General features: G+C 40.5%; 1 protein-coding gene across 2 annotated transcripts in view; it reads right to left on the minus strand.

Annotated features, from left to right (window-relative positions):
• Nucleotides 1-932: 932 nt before the first annotated feature.
• Nucleotides 933-17,857, minus strand: part of LOC109305418 (methylcrotonoyl-CoA carboxylase beta chain, mitochondrial-like) — a 23,407-nt gene continuing 6,482 nt past the window's right edge. The window contains exons 2-12 of one of the 2 annotated variants that reach the window (XM_019528417.1): nt 17,220-17,413; nt 13,414-13,592; nt 12,526-12,606; nt 11,410-11,588; nt 9,884-10,076; nt 9,513-9,604; nt 6,913-7,069; nt 5,254-5,376; nt 4,465-4,610; nt 3,268-3,349; nt 933-1,482 (exon numbers count right to left, since the gene is read on the minus strand). In XM_019528417.1, the coding sequence (XP_019383962.1) occupies nt 1,399-1,482; nt 3,268-3,349; nt 4,465-4,610; nt 5,254-5,376; nt 6,913-7,069; nt 9,513-9,604; nt 9,884-10,076; nt 11,410-11,588; nt 12,526-12,606; nt 13,414-13,592; nt 17,220-17,413 (1,510 nt within the window). In that variant the 3' untranslated portion in view covers nt 933-1,398. Of the gene's footprint in view, nt 1,483-3,267; nt 3,350-4,464; nt 4,611-5,219; nt 5,377-6,912; nt 7,070-9,512; nt 9,605-9,883; nt 10,077-11,409; nt 11,589-12,525; nt 12,607-13,413; nt 13,593-17,219; nt 17,414-17,857 lie in introns of those variants that run through there. The other variant, XM_019528416.1, reaches the window with a different exon arrangement.

Here is a 17,857-nt window from a genome sequence, read left to right on the forward strand (position 1 = left end):
GGTCCATGGGCTGGACTGAACCCCTATGCCCCAGGATCAGGCCTGTACATCTGGATCTGAACTGCACCGTTTCTGCTGGGCTCCACACAAAAGGATCAGGGCCCTGGGGCCTCGCACTGCCTCCGCCTGGTCCCTACACCAGATCTAGTGTGCAGGGCCATGCCCCGCCAGGCTCCCCATGGACCCAGTGACAAGGTGCAAGGGGTCAGATCTGGCACATCGGCCAGCTACTGAGCACCCCATATGTGGACTTCTGCTCCACAAACTATTAAGCTTCCAAATCTGAGTGAATATAATGTTGAATGCAGTTGGGCGAGTTCAGTGTTTGTAAATGTATGCATATTTCCAGTACAGGTTCTCAAAAATAAAGCTGTTACACCTCATAACTGAGATATCTGTTAACAAACAGCTCTGGGTAAGATGGGGGAATTTTTGATGCTGCTATCACCGGGTTCTGTGTCAGGGCTGACAAAACAGTTACTATTCTCTTGTAAATACTTAGTATAAATTAATTCTTCTACTGTTAAAAGTGAATGGAAACTGAATTATCATCTCAGACCTGAGATGAAGGAAAACTAAGCTGACTCTTTCAATATTTATTACATACAAACATAAGTTACTGTAGTTTGCAAGACTCATATCCAATTGCTACTTCCTTAACGTCTGCAAAAGATGTAAAGAAAAAGTCTGAAAGGAAGACCCAAGAAAGAATGTCTTGCATTCACTTATCTAACTTTATCCCTACTAAACAGCTGGTCCAATAAGAGATCACCCTAAGAAATCCTTGCCCCTCACATAATTTCTGCACCGATGGAGATTATTTGCAGTTGTTAAACAATCCCACATAATTAGTTTATAACCCCTGAGCCTGTATTTTCACTATTGAACCTTGACAGAAATTTGACAGAATAGTGACTTCAAAACAAATATCCTGGGGGAACAGAGGTGTAAAGTCTTTATTTGGAGCATCAACTTGTCCGTTTTCTTTTCCAGTTGTCATTGCTCTTATTCTTAGAAAACACTAACTTCTCAGCCTCTGCATTTCATACAGGAGTGTGAACTACATTAATACCCAATACTTTTATTGCACAAAGATGAATTTGCTTAATTGTAAATGGGAATTGTGCCATAGATCCATCATTCCATGAACTGCATTCCCCCTTTTTTTTTTTTAAGAAAGTATAATCTTTCAAGTAATTGGCAAGTGAATTATAGATTAAAATACAAGCCTACTCTACATGGACATACAATCCAAGAATCCTCTCTCAATGGCAACGCTTTGTAGAACTTACATTTACATTAACAGTATTCTAGTGCCAGAAAATCATTTCCATTAACAAATGTCACCATGTACTAGGATTCCTTAAAGCCCAATTATCTGCCAGTGGAGACTTCTGATTACATTCTGATGACAGGATATTGTTGCAGAGGTGCCGTCTGGTATTTCTGCTGTTTCATTATATTTAAGCACTGTGAAAGCACCTGAACAAAAAAGAAAAAGAGCAGGACAAGCAAGGAATCATTCAGAAACACCAGCAAACATTCATTATTTTTAGAGACCCGGTAACACTTTTATATCTATCTTTTTGTGGAATGATCAACATTAAAATGAGAAATTGCCCAACATTAATATGCCCCAACAGGAGAAATGAACGTGACAGCATAATGTTGCCAGGGGCATGAGAAAGAACTAGAGGGAGAAGCATCCTCAGGATACTGTGTGGAGCAAACAGGTACTATCCTAATATAGGAGACCATGAGAAAGCAAAGGGAATTTGAAATTATACTTTTGCCATTGTAGCATATTTTCTGAAAACTAAGCTAATCACCACAACATACATGTCACTGAAGTGCTGGAGTGCTCAGCCAATCCAAAATGCCATTAGTGCTCTACATTGCTGCTATTTCTAATCGTATACAAAAGAATGACCTGTCTCCTGCTCCTTTTCCCTTAAGTTTAACCTTTTAGACACTATTTCCCATGGCAATATAACTGACTGCAGGGACAGCGATCCAGTTTTTGTCTTGAGAAATAAGATAATTTAATTTCTTCAAATATAATGTACAGAAATGACAATTTCTAGATTAGGAACTGGTTGACTTATTTTTCTTTCACTCTAAATATACTGTGAACACAGATGAAGATTGGTGTAGATTTGATTATAACAAGTCGATAGCCTTCTGCATATTGTTTCTGGTTATGAAAATTAAGAGGTTTGTTTTTTGTCCTGTTTTACTAGTGAATACTGTAACATTATGAGAGGACAATAAAACCTGCTAGATAGGCTTAGATGTGAGTGGGAATCTCTTATAGAGCTCAGCTTCAATACCTGCAACTGCTCCGTTTCTCACTACTGAGAAGCGGAAGGGCAGAAACATAGCTTGGAACTGAAAAAGAATTGAACAGCAGCATCCCTGTGCAACTGGTCAGGAAAATAAGTAACAATGGCTCACTCTCATCACCATACATTTCCTTTTCCAATTAAATTTTTAGTGAGATATAGGGCACGGCAAACTTCAGCATTTGAAAACATTTCTCATTACTCCCCTGTGCGCTGTTTTGCCAAAAAATCCAGAAAAAGTATGAACAGTCATTCCTACAGCACCATAAATGTATAGTCCTTTACAAACAAATGGCAGTCCTCCCTAATGCTACATATTTATCATCCACAAATAAGAAGTACTCAAGGCGCTTAATTTATTTATTGTTAGTAATACTTTAAGACAAAAATATCAAGAGTTCAGGTAAGCCAGTGATGGGGCACAAAGGGAAGAGAAGTCATTCCAAGAGTAGAGGGGCAATTAGAAAGCAGGACAGCAAGACTGCCAGAGAAACATGGAGCAGAGAGAGTGGGATAAATACAGGGACTGAGGAGTAGAGATTAAAAAAAAAAAAAAAAAAAAAGAAGTGGAGATGGAGGCAAGGGCAAGAGTAAAAGTTCAAGCAGGGAGCTTGCACTTGATGTTCCAAGACAGAAATTCAAATACAGAATTCTAGGAAGGGAGTTCCATGATCAGAGCAACCGGAGTAGAAGAGGACAGCAAGGGGAACATCTTACATAGCCTGGTTAGGGAAAGAAAAGACAGTGGCTGTATTTCAGTCTCCTAGCTAAAGAAGTGGCCTGGTATTTGGGAGACCTGGGCAAGTTGAATCCTTACCCATGTCTCAGTTTTCTCCCTTTCTGTTAAATGAATTCACCTCCTAATCTCTTTGGAATCTTGCAATGAAGTGTGCTTGTGCAAATGTAATATAAAGAAAGAGCCTACCTTCCTAGAGTGTTGGGGCAGAATTATACCATCATCCCAAAGGCGGGCAGAGGAGTAAAATGCACTGCTTTCTTCTGCTAACCTACACAAGAAAATATTTAGAAGATTAAAAGCATGAAATGCAACTGAAAATCTAGATCAGTGTAACAAAGGCACAAATAAATGGCACAGCTGCTAGTCTGGGTGTATGTATGGTGTTACCATTGAACTTATTTGGTGTCCAGGGGACATTTAAGAGCAGAACCAGTCCCTGAGGTGTTCTGTATTTCAGTCTACCTACACCATGGAATTACTGCAGGATCTCTCAAAAATATTCATTTTTTCCACAATATTTGCTTTGGGGTACAAGGAATGGTCATCTGGTTATGTTGCTGGGTGTAACAAGAGTCAAGGTCTGTTACTGAGAGCAGGGCTAGTCAGAGTTAGAAAGCTGCAAAGCCCCTGGATAATTAACATCTGGGAGCTAATTAGGTAATGGCCTGCTGAGGTGATCTTAGTTCAGCAGGAGGACCTAGATAAGGGGCTACATAAGTCCTGCACCAGAGGCACAGGGATCAGTCTGACCTGGGCAAAGCTGGAGGCAGGAGCTCCCTGCTGGGACCTGGAGGTTTTCTCAGGCTATGCAAGCAGAAGGAGCTCCATACATAAAGCTGAGAAGGAGGGCCAGAGACTGAGGGAGTTGCAAGTAGGCCCAGGATGGCCAGAGCTGACAGAAGTCAGTGGGACTGAATAGGAGCCTGTGGATGGTCTTTAACAAAGCGCCTCCAGCTGTAAACTATTTGTGGTGGAGTTTTGCTCATTGCATTACAAGGCATGGGAGTGACTGAAGGGGCAGAGCACTAATTTCAACAAAGGACTAGTGGAGGCTGGGGGTTCAGTCTAAGGGGTGCAAGCCCAGTGAACTGAACTAAGCCCAAGGGACCAACAGCCCAGAAAGACAGAGCTGAAGGGTGCAGGAATCACTGAATAGGGCAGCCTCCTGAATATAAAATAACATCAAAGGGATGGCAGGTGAGTAGACGGAGGTACCCAGATTAACCAGAGAAAAGATGGGGTTTAAGTGGCCACCAGGAAGTACCACACTTATTTTTAGAGGAAAAATCCCACTCTGGGCTGTTCTGAAAAATAAACAAAAACTGATAGTGAAATCAATCCAATCATAAGAATAACCCCTTCAGTTACGGTTAATGTACTTACTTTTCCTTTAGTTGCTTTAACTCCGATTCACCTCTTGAGCACTCATCCCCAGCTTCTGGGAATGTGGAGAAATGTCCTGAATCCACAAGGGCAACTCTTGCATTAGGCCACAGGAACAGAAAGTTTGGATCAAATGACCTCCCGCACTATAGGGAAAAAAGCAAGAGACAGTGCAAGCTGAACACAAAATAGACCATTCATACTGAATAATGCATTAAGTCCTCAATGAACAAAATGCAATATATGTTTAACTCATGAAGTATTACTGATAGAGGGCCTCACCCTGTGAGGTGCTGACCTGTACAACCACCACTGTCCTTCACTCAAGAGTTATGGATGCTCAGCACCTCACAGAATGTGAGGTAAGACTGCATTTGCAACTGTCTTTGCATATGTAGCAGAGCACTGTCCCTGCAAATACTTGCATACTTTAAACAGGCGAATACTCCCACTTAGCTTTTTGTTAGCATGTATAACACAGCTAAGGAACACGTAGCCCTTTATCACTGACTGCAGAAAGCATATGGTGAGGAACAAGGGTAGTGTTTGGTCCTTATTATACATAATTTCAGATCGTTAACTTTTTAAAACCAATTTCCAGGTTCAAGGGCTGGGTACCAAACTTACTGCAGTTACATCAATTATTTTAAAATTAAATAATGTAATGAACAAAACGAAACGTGCCAATGGGAGACTGAGATATGAACTTTAAACACTATGAAGGCTTAGAAAACTTGTCACAAGTCAAATATTACCTAATATATGAGCCATTACTTCTGCTAGCCATACCATAGCATAACTTTCATTCCCGTAGCAGCCGCCAACAACAAGGGTTATTTTGGGTACGGCAGCACAAGCGACTGCAGCCATCATGGAGGCCTGGGCCTTTAATTTATTGGTATGAACCTCTGCCTGAAATTAAAATAAAAATTAAGTCCTGATAATTCTTTTAATTTTTTTGTCTTGATTCCTCCACTCCTGCTAAACTTTTACAGTATCTAAGGATTTCTTTCTATAACATTTTAAGTAACTAGTTTGGTTTGTTTTTTTTAAATAAGAAAGTCAGGAAGACAGCAGAAATAAACTAGAAAGTATAACATATTACCATACTCATTCTCTCTTATAATATAGTTCAGTTAAATAATTATAGCCTCTATAGCAACAATTCTTACCCAACATGGCATCGCTACACAATGCTAGCACTGTTAAGTTTGCAAACATGTTTCACAAGATTAAACAGAGAGATTTCAAAGACAAATTCACAGTTGAGGTCTTTATGAGTTCTTTGCAACAGAAAAACTGCTCTATTATTTTTCTGCGTTCAATAAAAGTGAAAACTAAGAACCGGTATTTTCCAAGGGATGCATTGAATCTAAAAAGTTTGAGAATCACTGTTCTATGGTCTCAGAGTACTGTTCTGCTACACTAAGTTCCAGGTTCTGGAGTGACTCTAGCTCTGACTAGGCTGGTGACACTCAGATACAGCACAACTGTATCTGGCTTCATTTCCAGGGTGTCAGATTTCAGGGTGTATATATAAAAAAAAGCAGAGTTAGGGAAGTAACATGTGAAAAGATGAGTTCTCTGGTCACTCATCACATTCTACTGTTCTCTCTGGGCATGTCTACAAGTGCCAATTTAAGGTGCATTAGCCATTTTTAAGGTCCATTAAGGACACGGGTCTACACCATGCATACTAAGTTAATGAGCCTTAGCACATACATGTGTAGACACATGCCTAAATTGCCTTTATGCACATTTGGCAAATGTGCATTAAGTTTAGGCATGCGTAAAAGCACATGTAGACGCTCCTTCTGTGACCTAAAATGCTACTTAAAATTTTGCCTCAATTTTACCAGCTGTAGAATAAAGATAGTACTCAGCCACCTATGCCAGAGGTTGTCAACTATATGGCCCATGGGCCACATCTAGACTGTGGAGCCACTGGATTCAACCTGGAGATAGGGGTTTTGGCAGCAGGGAGCTTTGTCCATACCACATCACAGCTGGGGGGGGGGAGTAGTGATGGCAAATCAGGTCTCCACACTAGCCTACCCTGGACTCAAGCTGTGTCATTCTGACCTGCTGCCACAAAAACATTACCAACCACTGACCTGCATGAAAAGCTGTCAGAACTTAAAAGCACTATGAATTGTAAGTTTTACCATTCTACCATTGATTCAGAGGGCTGGATCTCTGATCTCTCCAGGAGAACATCTAAAGTTGCTAAGTAAAATATGTGCATAAAGATAAAAATAGGAGGAAATGGTGACACTAGTGAAGATTTAAGAAGAAAATAGCTGTTTGGCTGACCCATAAAAATAAGCAGATTTTCAGCAAAGCAGCTGATTCTTAACAGAATAATTTTCAGTGATAATGATATGCAAGTCAGAACAAGAACTAGGAACAACTTAAATAAAGTCTACTGAATAAAGATGCCATCCATACCTGTGAGAGACTTGTTGGGTCTGCTGTGTGTGGAGCAGTATTCTGGATAAACAGGATGGGAACACTTCGCTGACTGCACAGCTGCACAAAGTGACTTCCCTTTAGAGAAGCATCATGAGTCAGCTCTCCATCGTTAGCCACTATTCCAACTAGGTGTCTAACAAAACACACATAGGAACACTTTCATTTTTGTACTTGAGTGGTGAAATGTAGTCCCTAATGAACCAAAAAGCAAAATATAAATGTCTAGTCATGCAAGTATCAGTTGTGGAGGATAATCCACAAGAGAACCTCTATATGTTAAAGACTTTACACTCATACACTTCCTTTCATTCAAGTAACTCAAAGTGTTTTCCAAACATGAGACCTTGCAGTGCCCATAAGGAGCAGGGAAGCTACCTGCACTGAGAAGCACAGGGATGTGAAGTGACCTGGTACACATCATACAGACCGTGCACAAGCTTAGAGATGCAGCCCAATTTTCCTAACACCTTATACCATAGTGTAAGGCACAATATTTCACCCATTAACACCTAATGCTAATTTAAACCACAAGTAAATCTGAAAAGGCATTTAATTTCTGCAAGCTTCCTTTAAAAGTCTAGTAGTGTTTTCTGTCAAATTAATGTTAAAATAGTATATTATACAGTAATAACCTTCCTGTATGAAATGTCACTCAAATGTAGAAAATTTAATCTACTGCCACTTCTGACATTTAAGCTTCATTTTTATTGAGACCTTCAGTATATGTTTCTGAATAAACGTGGAGAATATAAAATATGCATAAACTAATTACATCTAGTAACACAGATTATAAAACTATCAGTAATGTAATCTTTTTGGTATGTACTAAGCACGTAAACAGATCATATATAGACAAAAACAAGAGAAAAGCCATTTTTGATGTTGTAATTACAAGCCTCTTTTAACAAAGAGCTGGTCACTTGGGAGACCCTTGAAAAAGGATTAAAATTCTGTTTACCTACTAGCTTCTCTTTTCCCACATCCACTGATACTGTTTAGTTAACACTAGCTTGTTTTTTTTTTTAACATCCCAAATTCCAGTCCAAAAATAATGCTGAAAAGGATCAGGCTTAGAGGTGCTCCAAGTGAATAAGGAAAGGCACAACTAGAGAGTTTACATGGCAAGGCTACAAGTGCTGCTGCCAGAGAAAAATCAGACTGTGGTTGTTTGTTTCTTTCTAGTTTAGTCTATCTTGAAACAAGCTTTCTTCAGAAGTATACACTATTTACAGTGCATTCTATTTTTTCTGCACCAGTAATGAATATTCTGCACGAAGCTGCAGATTCAACAGTTTCAACTAAGATCAAACTAGGCTTCTAACTTTCCATGAAGGTTAAGCACGTCCATTCAAGGCTGTGCTTCATTCAGAGCATGGACTCTGAATAAAGGATTCAACACAGCACCCAACTCCAGAAAATAAAAACATAAAAATAACTGCTGATCAGTTGTATCATTTTGGTAACCTCTCAAACTAATCATGGCAGCAAGCCAGACATATATGCCCAGTACACTTGGGTGCATAACCTGTTTTTTCATCATAATGGAAAGTATGCCTTAGATATCAAATATTCATCTTGTCTCAGTGGAAATCAATTAGCCTGATTCTAATGCTTTATTAATTCTAGCAAAATGATTCACTTGCCAGTAATGTTTAGTGCTAAATTTAACCTTTTTAAGGAGAGAGATTTTCAAACTAGGTGTCTCTCTTACACGCGTAATGTTTGTTTTCCTTTTTTAAAATAGTGAATCTAGTGCTGGTGAAATCTGGCAGAGTAACCGTCTGGGGAGAGTGAAGGAATTTGTTTATCCACTGCACCACACAAGAAGTGGCAGTGCAAGCTCCCTCCGAAGGCCTCCCTCACATGCTCGTGCCTAGCTTTAGAAGGGGCACTCCCATAAATGTTCAGCCTTCAGGCCTCAATGCATTTGCTGAGCCTGCCAACAAACTACCTTTCAGCTACAAACCAGACTGTGCCACTCCCTCATTTCACAGTGATGAAACAGACATCAGCTCGTAATGCTTAGACACTATCAGCTTTGACAAGTCTGAATGCTGAACCTAGAATGCATGACTGGGCTATGGAGAGATATCTTTATATTAATCCTTGACCCATCTAAAAGCTTAGAGCATTGGTACACATCTGCACCGCAGCGCCAGCAGCTTTTAAAAGTGCCTGGCACTGCAGCACATGCATTTGTATAAATGGTGAAATGCATGTCAGCACTGAGAAAACGGCAGTGGCCATTTGAACTAAACGTGGCGGTGCACTAAAAGTGGCCTTCAATGTTTTAGTTAAAAAACGTGGCGCTACCATTTTCTCAGTGCTGACGTGCATTTCACCATTTATACAACTGCATGTGAAGCAGCACAGTGCGCACCAGCTTATGGGAGAAGCAGACTAGATTAATCGAATCTGCTCCAACGCATCAGATCTCTGGTGTGTCACAGCACTAAAAGGTATGTGTATAAATGCCATTTGCTTTTACAGGAATTGCATAGAGTATGATAATAGTACACAAACTTCTTAAACCAAAACTGTCTGACCTCTTTCATAATAAATTCTTACAGTCTTACCCTTCCACATGAGCAAATCCCGTTACTAAGGTTGTTCCATATTCAGCTTTGAATTCCTGGAATCTGCTTCCATCTATCAGACGGCTCAGAATCTACAAAGAAAGGTATTTCTTTCAAGGGACATTTAAATCAAAGTTGGATATTTTTCTAAATGATATGTTCTGTTTACGTAGGCTTTATGGCCTGTACTGTAGAAAATGGTCATAACTGGTACTTTCAGGACCATCACATCAACAATATGTAATCTGGAATATCTTGTGCATTTTAGGATTTCCGAACCAATTATCCAAGGGAAGAATGCCCTTTAACTTCCAAATATTAAGTTAATTAGCCATTTAAAGATGATGAACTGATACAGCACTTGTCCTTACCAGTTTTATAGGCAAAGTATAACTATAACTTCGTGGTGCAAGTCCCAAGAGCTCATCAGCACTATAGAGCGGATCATCATATTCTGTGGTCTCCTCTGGTGGAAGTTCAAAATTCAGCGTTGAAATAATATTTCGCACACATTCATATGCTTCCTTTTCTGAAGATGCAAAATGATCGAGACAGCCACTGACTCTAAAAGAGACATTTTAATAACAAATTGTACAAATAAAAGTGAGAGCATATAATCACAGAATGTCAGGGCTGGAAAGGCTCCCGAGGATTATTTAGTCCAACTGCTTGCACAGATGTAGGAATCAGTTTCCTAAGCCATCCCAATGAGATGCTTATCCAGACTCTTCTTGAAAACCTCAAGCAAGTGACATTTGTGTGTAATTCTATTAAGGAAAATGCCTTTAAACTCATCTTCAATATGTTGATTTTACAATATTTGTAACAATAAAAAGAAAAGTGACATTTCCCTTTACATCTGTAGCTCTTAACGAGATTGGAAATAGAAGGGAGGGAGGAAGAGGAACTGGCTCTTCCTTTTAGCTTTTTTTTTTTGGTATTTTTAGTAGCCCTTATAAGCATCAAGGATTTTTGTTGCAGTGAAATGTTTCAATGCTTTTGTAGGCACTTAAAAGGCAAGAAAGAGGACCCAGTTCTCCACAGGCCAGCTTATGGAGAAAAAAATTAACAGGCCTATTACCACAGACTTAAGTAGCTCATAGTCTTTTAATGTATACATATAGTCTTAACAGCTATATAGATCACATTCCTACTGAAGCCTACTCCATTAGTACTCACGATCAAGCACTACTTTGGAAAATGGAGAGCTGGGTAAAGAATAAGAAATTTAAATATGTTACATTGTATAGTTGGAGGACTTAAAAAAAACCCACAAAGAAAACCCCCTAAGTCAGGGGGCAGCCCCAGCTCCCTGCAGCAGTGACAGCATGGTCTGGAGCCAGGGCAGAGCTGCGATCCTCTGCTTACACATGCCTGCCTGGAGCATGCAGGCTACAGATCACAGCTCTGCCCGGGCTCTGGAGCAAGCTGCCCCCGACCCAAGTTCCCAGCAGCTCCAGAGCAGCCCCCTGCACTGCTCTGCTGAGCGTGCTGCCGGCATGGCTGAGGCTGGTCTCTATGGCAAGCCCAGCCTGAGCTTTCCTACACAGGTGCAGCCGCGGTCTCCATGCGGGCAGGGGCAGCTGGGAAATGAAGTCCCCGGCCAACCGGATCTGGCCCACAGACTGGACTTCGCCCGTCTGCATTAAGTTCTCAGCAGTGCTGAATGTGAGCAGTCCCACATATGCACTAAAAGTCACCACCTTTTAAAGCTATTCCTATATCATTTCTAATGTGTTTCTAAGGCACCATTCCTATCTTTTAAGTCAGATAATGTCCTGTCACTGCAGTTGTCTGAAATCTCTTTAGCCCCATTACTTCTTACAATTGAACGATACTTTAGGTGTGCTGACTTACTATCTTACTTGATTCCCCTTTTGACAAACATTATACCTACTCAGTGTGAAGTCTGGCTCCTCCTAGTTCCTCAGGTGTAATATCTTCCCCTGTGGCAGCTTTTACCAGAGGTGGTCCGCCAAGAAACATAGTACCGATTTTGTCTACAATCACAGTTTCTTCTGTCATGGTAGGACAATAGGCAGCCCCAGCTGTACAAGAACCACACACTACTGCCACCTACAGGACAAAGCAAGATACCTGTGTAAGAAGAAATCACAGCTAGGTGTACTTTTTTAATTTTAGGCATTTTTGAGACATAATATATATTGATTAAAGATTTCACAAGCTTGGTTAACAAGCCCTTTACTTTAACCATAAATTTTTATATTTGCAGCTGGTAAATTCTAGTTGTGAAAGAGCAATAAGGACAGGTACAACCAAACAAGCCATCTACCGGGGTACGTTCCTGAAACTAAATAGGTTGTGTGTTACATAGGGGTGGATGCAAAGAAAGATATGTTCCATGATACTCCTAAATATTGACTGGCATTATAGACTTTAATCAGATATAGAGATTACCATATTTATTTACTCAAATCCAAGGAAAGGTTTTTCCCCCTCCATTCAACATAGAGAAAAAAAGCTCGTCTTGGATTTGAGTGGAGAGAGTAAGAGGGGTTGCAGGGCAGGCAGCTGCTGTGACTCTCGCTCTGACCCTAACCTGGAGTCAGAGTTGCAGCCACTGCCCCGTGCAACCTCTACACCTCACCACCTTCTCCGCCGCTACTGCTTACTGTGCTGCAGCTCCAGCCCCAGACACAAAACACATGGTGGTTCCAGCCCCTGCCCAGCCTAGCCAGCTGTGCCAGCGACTCCAACCCAACCCCAGCTCCCACCCAGTCCTGGTCTGGGGCCAGGGCCAGGGCCGGAGTTGCCACCACCTCAGCTGCAACTATTGCTGCCTGGCCAGACAGGGGACAAAGCTACCACATGATGTGATGTTTATAGTGCAACTTCTATCGTTTGAATTTCTATGTCAACATCTGAAAACAGGGTCAGGAAGTATTTTTGCATATGCATACTTTGATTCTAGAATGTGTATTGTTGGAAATGTTTCTCATAAATCTGTTAACCACATACAGTATCTTCATACATATTCAGCATGACAATGTACCTGAGGGATTTTCATAGCAGACATTATTGCCTCATTGTAGAAGACTCTACCACCATGTGATCGGTCAGGAAAGAGGTCTGCCTGACATTGCAGGGAAAAGAAAAGCAGTTTTTACCACAGATTTTCAATAACAAAAGCCAATGCTTAGCCTTTCCACTGTCTATTCACAAAAGAAAACAAGTTACTCACAACTTCTAGAAAGACAGTTAGGGATTTTATCTTACAGCTTTCCAGTTTGCTTCTCTAAGATATCTATACACATATTGCTTAAACACCAAATCAGCAACAATATCCACAGTCTTCTATGCTACAAATGCAGAGAGTCACATGTACTGAGAACTCTCATTCTTTGTGGTAACTTGAATTTGATGCAGTGACAATGAAGGCATTTATGACCTTTGCAAGCTCTCTCTGTCCTATTACAGTAAATAGAACGTCTGTTTTTACGGAGCCAATCTTTCATACATGCTCCCAGATTTACTAGTACACATTTTAAAACAAAATTCCTAAACATTTCAACCATGCAGTTGGTCCAGTAAAAGATACCACTCACAGAAATCCTTCTCTCTCACATAATTTTTTTTTTCAATTTGAAAATACAAGTTGAAAACAGCCGCCTTGAGCATTGATATAGCTTGGTGGGCCAGCAATTTGATTTTCTGTTAAGACTCATGTTTATGAACTTTGACCATGTTGGTGTCAGTTACATGCAAAATCAGCCAGAAAGGACTTTGATTTGTTTGTACCGTTTGGTTAAAGTATGAGAGAGAAAATGAAAGGCAGCCCACCAAAATCACAAAAATAAATCTCAAGAGATTTGATTTAAAAATTAATAAGATGAAGACAGGAAGTGGCTATTTTCATACCACATATTATATCCAATCTTACCTGTAGTGGTAAGAATGCTCCCCCGCTGTCAACCAGATACACAGATAAAAGCCTGTTTTGAATCGCTATTTCTTGAGCTCTCAGGTTTTTCTTCACTCCAATAGGGAAAAGGGTCCCTCCTTTTACTGTTGCATCATGTGCCATAAAGACACACCAGAGTCCACAGATTTTTCCAATTCCTGTAACAGGACCCACAGATGTTTATCCCAGACTCTTTACAAACAAACAAAATTCCTCAAAACAAGCAATAAAAAAAAATAACCCAGACCTAGGCATTTTGTAACTGTATCATAGATTGAACAGCAAAGCTCAAATACATCTAATGTGTTCTTTTGAGTTAAGGCTGTCGATATTTACCCACATGCTAATAAAGCTACAGTTACTATATTGAGGGGAACCATCCTTCTCTCTAACCTTACAACAGACATAGCCCTATTCTGAAAAAGTAAGTGGAGGCTATCATCATTATGCAGATGTAAATGAAGCAGAATTTGACCTGCCACACCTTTATTACTGATAATACATAAGAAGAAGCCAAATTGACTTCATGCTCTTCAAGTGCGTTTTGCAAGATCAGACAACTAGTTAGACAACTATATCATCCCACCCAGCTAGACAAAGCCTTGGCGGGGGTTATGATACAGTTGAGGATGATCCTACTTTGACCAGGGGTTGGACTAGATGACCTCCTGAGGTTCTTTCCAACCCTAACTGTCCATGATTCTATGATTCTAACTAGAATCACAGATTTATATAAAAATAAAAGATGGTAAAAAAAAAAAGTAAAAAAAAAAATCAATGAAATCTCAAACCTCCTGATACTGTATGTATGGTTGCTTTTAGCACAAAACTGAGCTCTGAAATGCAGTAAGGTGAGGGTTTTTTTGTTATCAGGCACCATTTACTACTCTGATCCCCAGCATATCTAATTTAGTCTCTCCTCTTCCCTTAAACGTTATGTGCTACCTCTTCAAAAATGGTTCACTGAAATACTTACAAGAAATACTCACCCTAACACAAAAGGCCCACACAACAGTTGAAATACCACTTAAACCCTAACACAAGACATTGTATACACGTGCCTCGTGGAAAACCCACCAAAATAGTTTTAGTGACAACCTATTTAAAGAGAACACCTTTCTGTTACGCAATCATGGCAGCTGCAAAGAAATACATGAGTATGGCAGGAATAAATTTTGTGCATTCTGAATACCTAGTAACAAAAAAGTCATGTATCATGCCTACAGTTTGAATCACAGAATATTAGGGTTGGAAGGGACCTCAGGAGGTCATCTAGTCCAACTCCCTGATCAAAGTAGAACCATCCCCAGCTGGTCTATCATCCCAGCCAAGGCTTTGTCTAGCTGGGTCTTAAAAACCTCCAAGGAAGGAGATTCCGCAATATCTCTGGGTAGCCTGTTCTTCCAGTATTCTACTACCCTTCTAGTAAGAAGTCATGTTCCCCAGCCCACTAACCATTTTCAATGCCCTGCATTACACTCTCTCCAATTTGTCTACATCCTTGCTGTAGTGGGGGGTCCAAAATTGAACACAGTACTCCAGATGTAGCCTCACTTGTACTGAAGAGTAGGGAATAATTACTTCCCTTGACTTGCTGGCAATACACCTACCAATGCAGTCCACTATGCTGTTAGCCTTCTTGGCAACACTTGGCACACTGTTGGCTCATATTCAGCTTATTGTCCACTGTAACCCCCAGGTCCTTTTCTGCAGAGCTGCTGCCCAGCCAGTCAGCCCCCAGCCTGTACTGATGCATGGGATTGTTCCTGCCTAAGCACAAGACTTTGCACTTGTCTTTATCAAAACTCATGAGATTTCTTTTGGCTCAATCCTCCAATTTGTCTAGGTCACTCTGAATCCTAGCCCTACCCTCCAGAGTATCAACTATTTCCCTCAGCTTGGCATCATCTGCAAACTTGCTGAGGGTGAACTCTATGCTATCTTTCAGGTCATTGATGCAGATATTAAACACAACCTTCCCCAGGACTGATCCCTGGGGCACTCCACTTGATACCAGCTGCCAGATAGACATCTAGCCATTGGGCACATGTACACATTACCCTATGGTGTCACAGCAATGCACTGTGTTGCTGTATGGTGTGCCACTGAGATGTAGTGATCACACGGGTCCATCGCCATAGTGGCACACTCCCCCACATAGTGCGCTGCTACAGTGACAGTGGCAAAATCTAACCACGTGCTGCACACACGGTGCAGTAACTGCTTATACTGTGCCATGCTTCAGTACTAAAGCACAGTGCCGTAGCAACACTGTGGTATGGCAATATGTAAACACGCCCATTGACTACTACCCTCTGAGCCTGATGATTCAGCCACTTTTCTATCCACCTCACAGTCCATTCACCCAACCTGTACTTCCTTAGCTTGCCTATGAGAATGTTGTGGGTGACCATATCAAAAACCTTGCTAAAGTCAAGGTACACCACATCCACTGGTCTCCCTGCATCCACAGAGCCAGTCATCTCATCATAGAAGGCAATCAGTTTGTCAGGCATGACTTGCCCCTGGTGAATCCATGCTGGTTGTTCTTAATCACCTTCTCTTAGAAACAGATTCCTTGAGGACCTGCTCCATGATTTTTCCAGGGACTGAGGTAAGGCTGATCACTCAGTCTGTAGTTAGTTCCCTGGATCCTCCTTTTTCCTTGTCTTAAATATGGGCACTATATTGGCCTTTTCTGATCATCTGGGACCTCTCCTTATCACCATGAGTTTCCAAGGATGATGGCCATTGGTTCTGGAATCACAGTGGCCAAATCCCTCAACATCCTTGGGTGCATCTTGTCCGGCCCCACGGACTTATGTATGTCCAGCTTTTCTAAATAGTTTTTGCCACAGCTGGCTGCTCACCTCTTCCCCAGACTGTGCTACCTAGTGCAGTAGTATGGGATGCTACAAACAGTGCTCCCTAGTTGTTTGTCCAAGTTTCCACTTCTAATAAGCTTCCTTTTTCTGACTTAGCTTACTGAAGAGTTGAGTTCTCCGATAAGCCAAGATGGTCTTTTTCCATACATGCTCGTCTTCCTGCACATCGGGATAGTTTGAGAACAACTCCATGATAAATACTAGAGTGCCCATGTGGGTGGGTCACTCAGTAACTCATTTTTTCTTTACTTAACTGGAAAGACTTCGTTAGTGTGTTTGAAATACCACATTCAGACTTTTGAGACAGAAATCAATCGATGCTGCCTTAGTAGAGCAAAATATGAAACCCCAAAGATAATGTACTGAAATTAAATAAGTGTCAGAAGACACAAAATATATTTTCAGGGATTTCAAAATCATAAGGAAATATTAAAACTAGCGAGCTGAACTCTTTCATTTTGGCAAGGGATACCGTACCAGACTACCAAGCGTCTCTTTACCTGGAAATGCCCATAATAGATCCCCCTCACAGGATTTCTAAAGAATATTCTCTCCCCTACATGAACAAAATACTATCACTTTTATTCATGCTAACGGAAATTACATATTGGTATAACTGGGAGAAAGAAAATCAAACAGATTGTCCCTATCTCTGACTTATATCTAAAACCAGCTGTATTTCTCCTTCCCTGTGAACTGTCATGGGACCATGGGCAGAAACTAGATTCTCAACCTCTGCCAAGCTTTATGATCACTAAAAGTGACTACAAAGCAACCTGAGCACTGTAAAGACCTACAAACCCTTTATGCATTATATTAAGATTTACTAACAGGAAATAGAAAGATTCGTATTATAATAATTTTCCTGTCCCACATAATGTTGGAGGCTTTAATAATTACCAGTGAGGCATCCAGCGGCAGGGATATCACCATATGGCAAATTATGGCCTGCAAAAGGGGAAAGCTCAAGGAAAGGTTCATCATCAAGGAGCATTCTCAGGCGGTCACGAGCAAGTAGCTTCTTGTTTCTTTCGGTATGACGTAATATTGCTTTCTCATCTCCTTTCTTGATCTTCTCAAGCAATTCTGAATATCTAATTTAAAAAAACAAAGCTCAACTTAATGAAATCATGCTTATTTTCAATTAGCTTTTTGATGCAGTTAATGCAATATTTCAATGCATTTCAATAATTTTTATGCCAGTAATATGATAATGAAGAAAAACTTTCACTTTTGTCTTTTTTTTGGAGAACGTAACTCTTCAGTTAACTACTGCATTATAGTTTGTCACAGCAACCAAATTAAGTCACTGCTAAATAAGTGAAAAAAATAGCTCAGATATTTTTTAAGAATCAAACTTGGTTTAAGTTTGGTTCTTTACAAGAGAGATGTTCGAGTCTAATAAAATGCTGGTTAGAATACTGTCAAATGATATAAATATTATATTTATGGCTTCTGTTCAGTAGCTACTGGGTTTGTGGCCTTTTTCCAAGTGCAGCTAATATATATCCAGCACTTAATGTTTTATCCTAAGTAAT

The sequence above is a fragment of the Gavialis gangeticus genome, unplaced genomic scaffold (genome assembly GCF_001723915.1).
Source record: "Gavialis gangeticus isolate Ggan-Ray unplaced genomic scaffold, GavGan_comp1, whole genome shotgun sequence".
Classification (NCBI taxonomy): domain Eukaryota; kingdom Metazoa; phylum Chordata; order Crocodylia; family Gavialidae; genus Gavialis; species Gavialis gangeticus.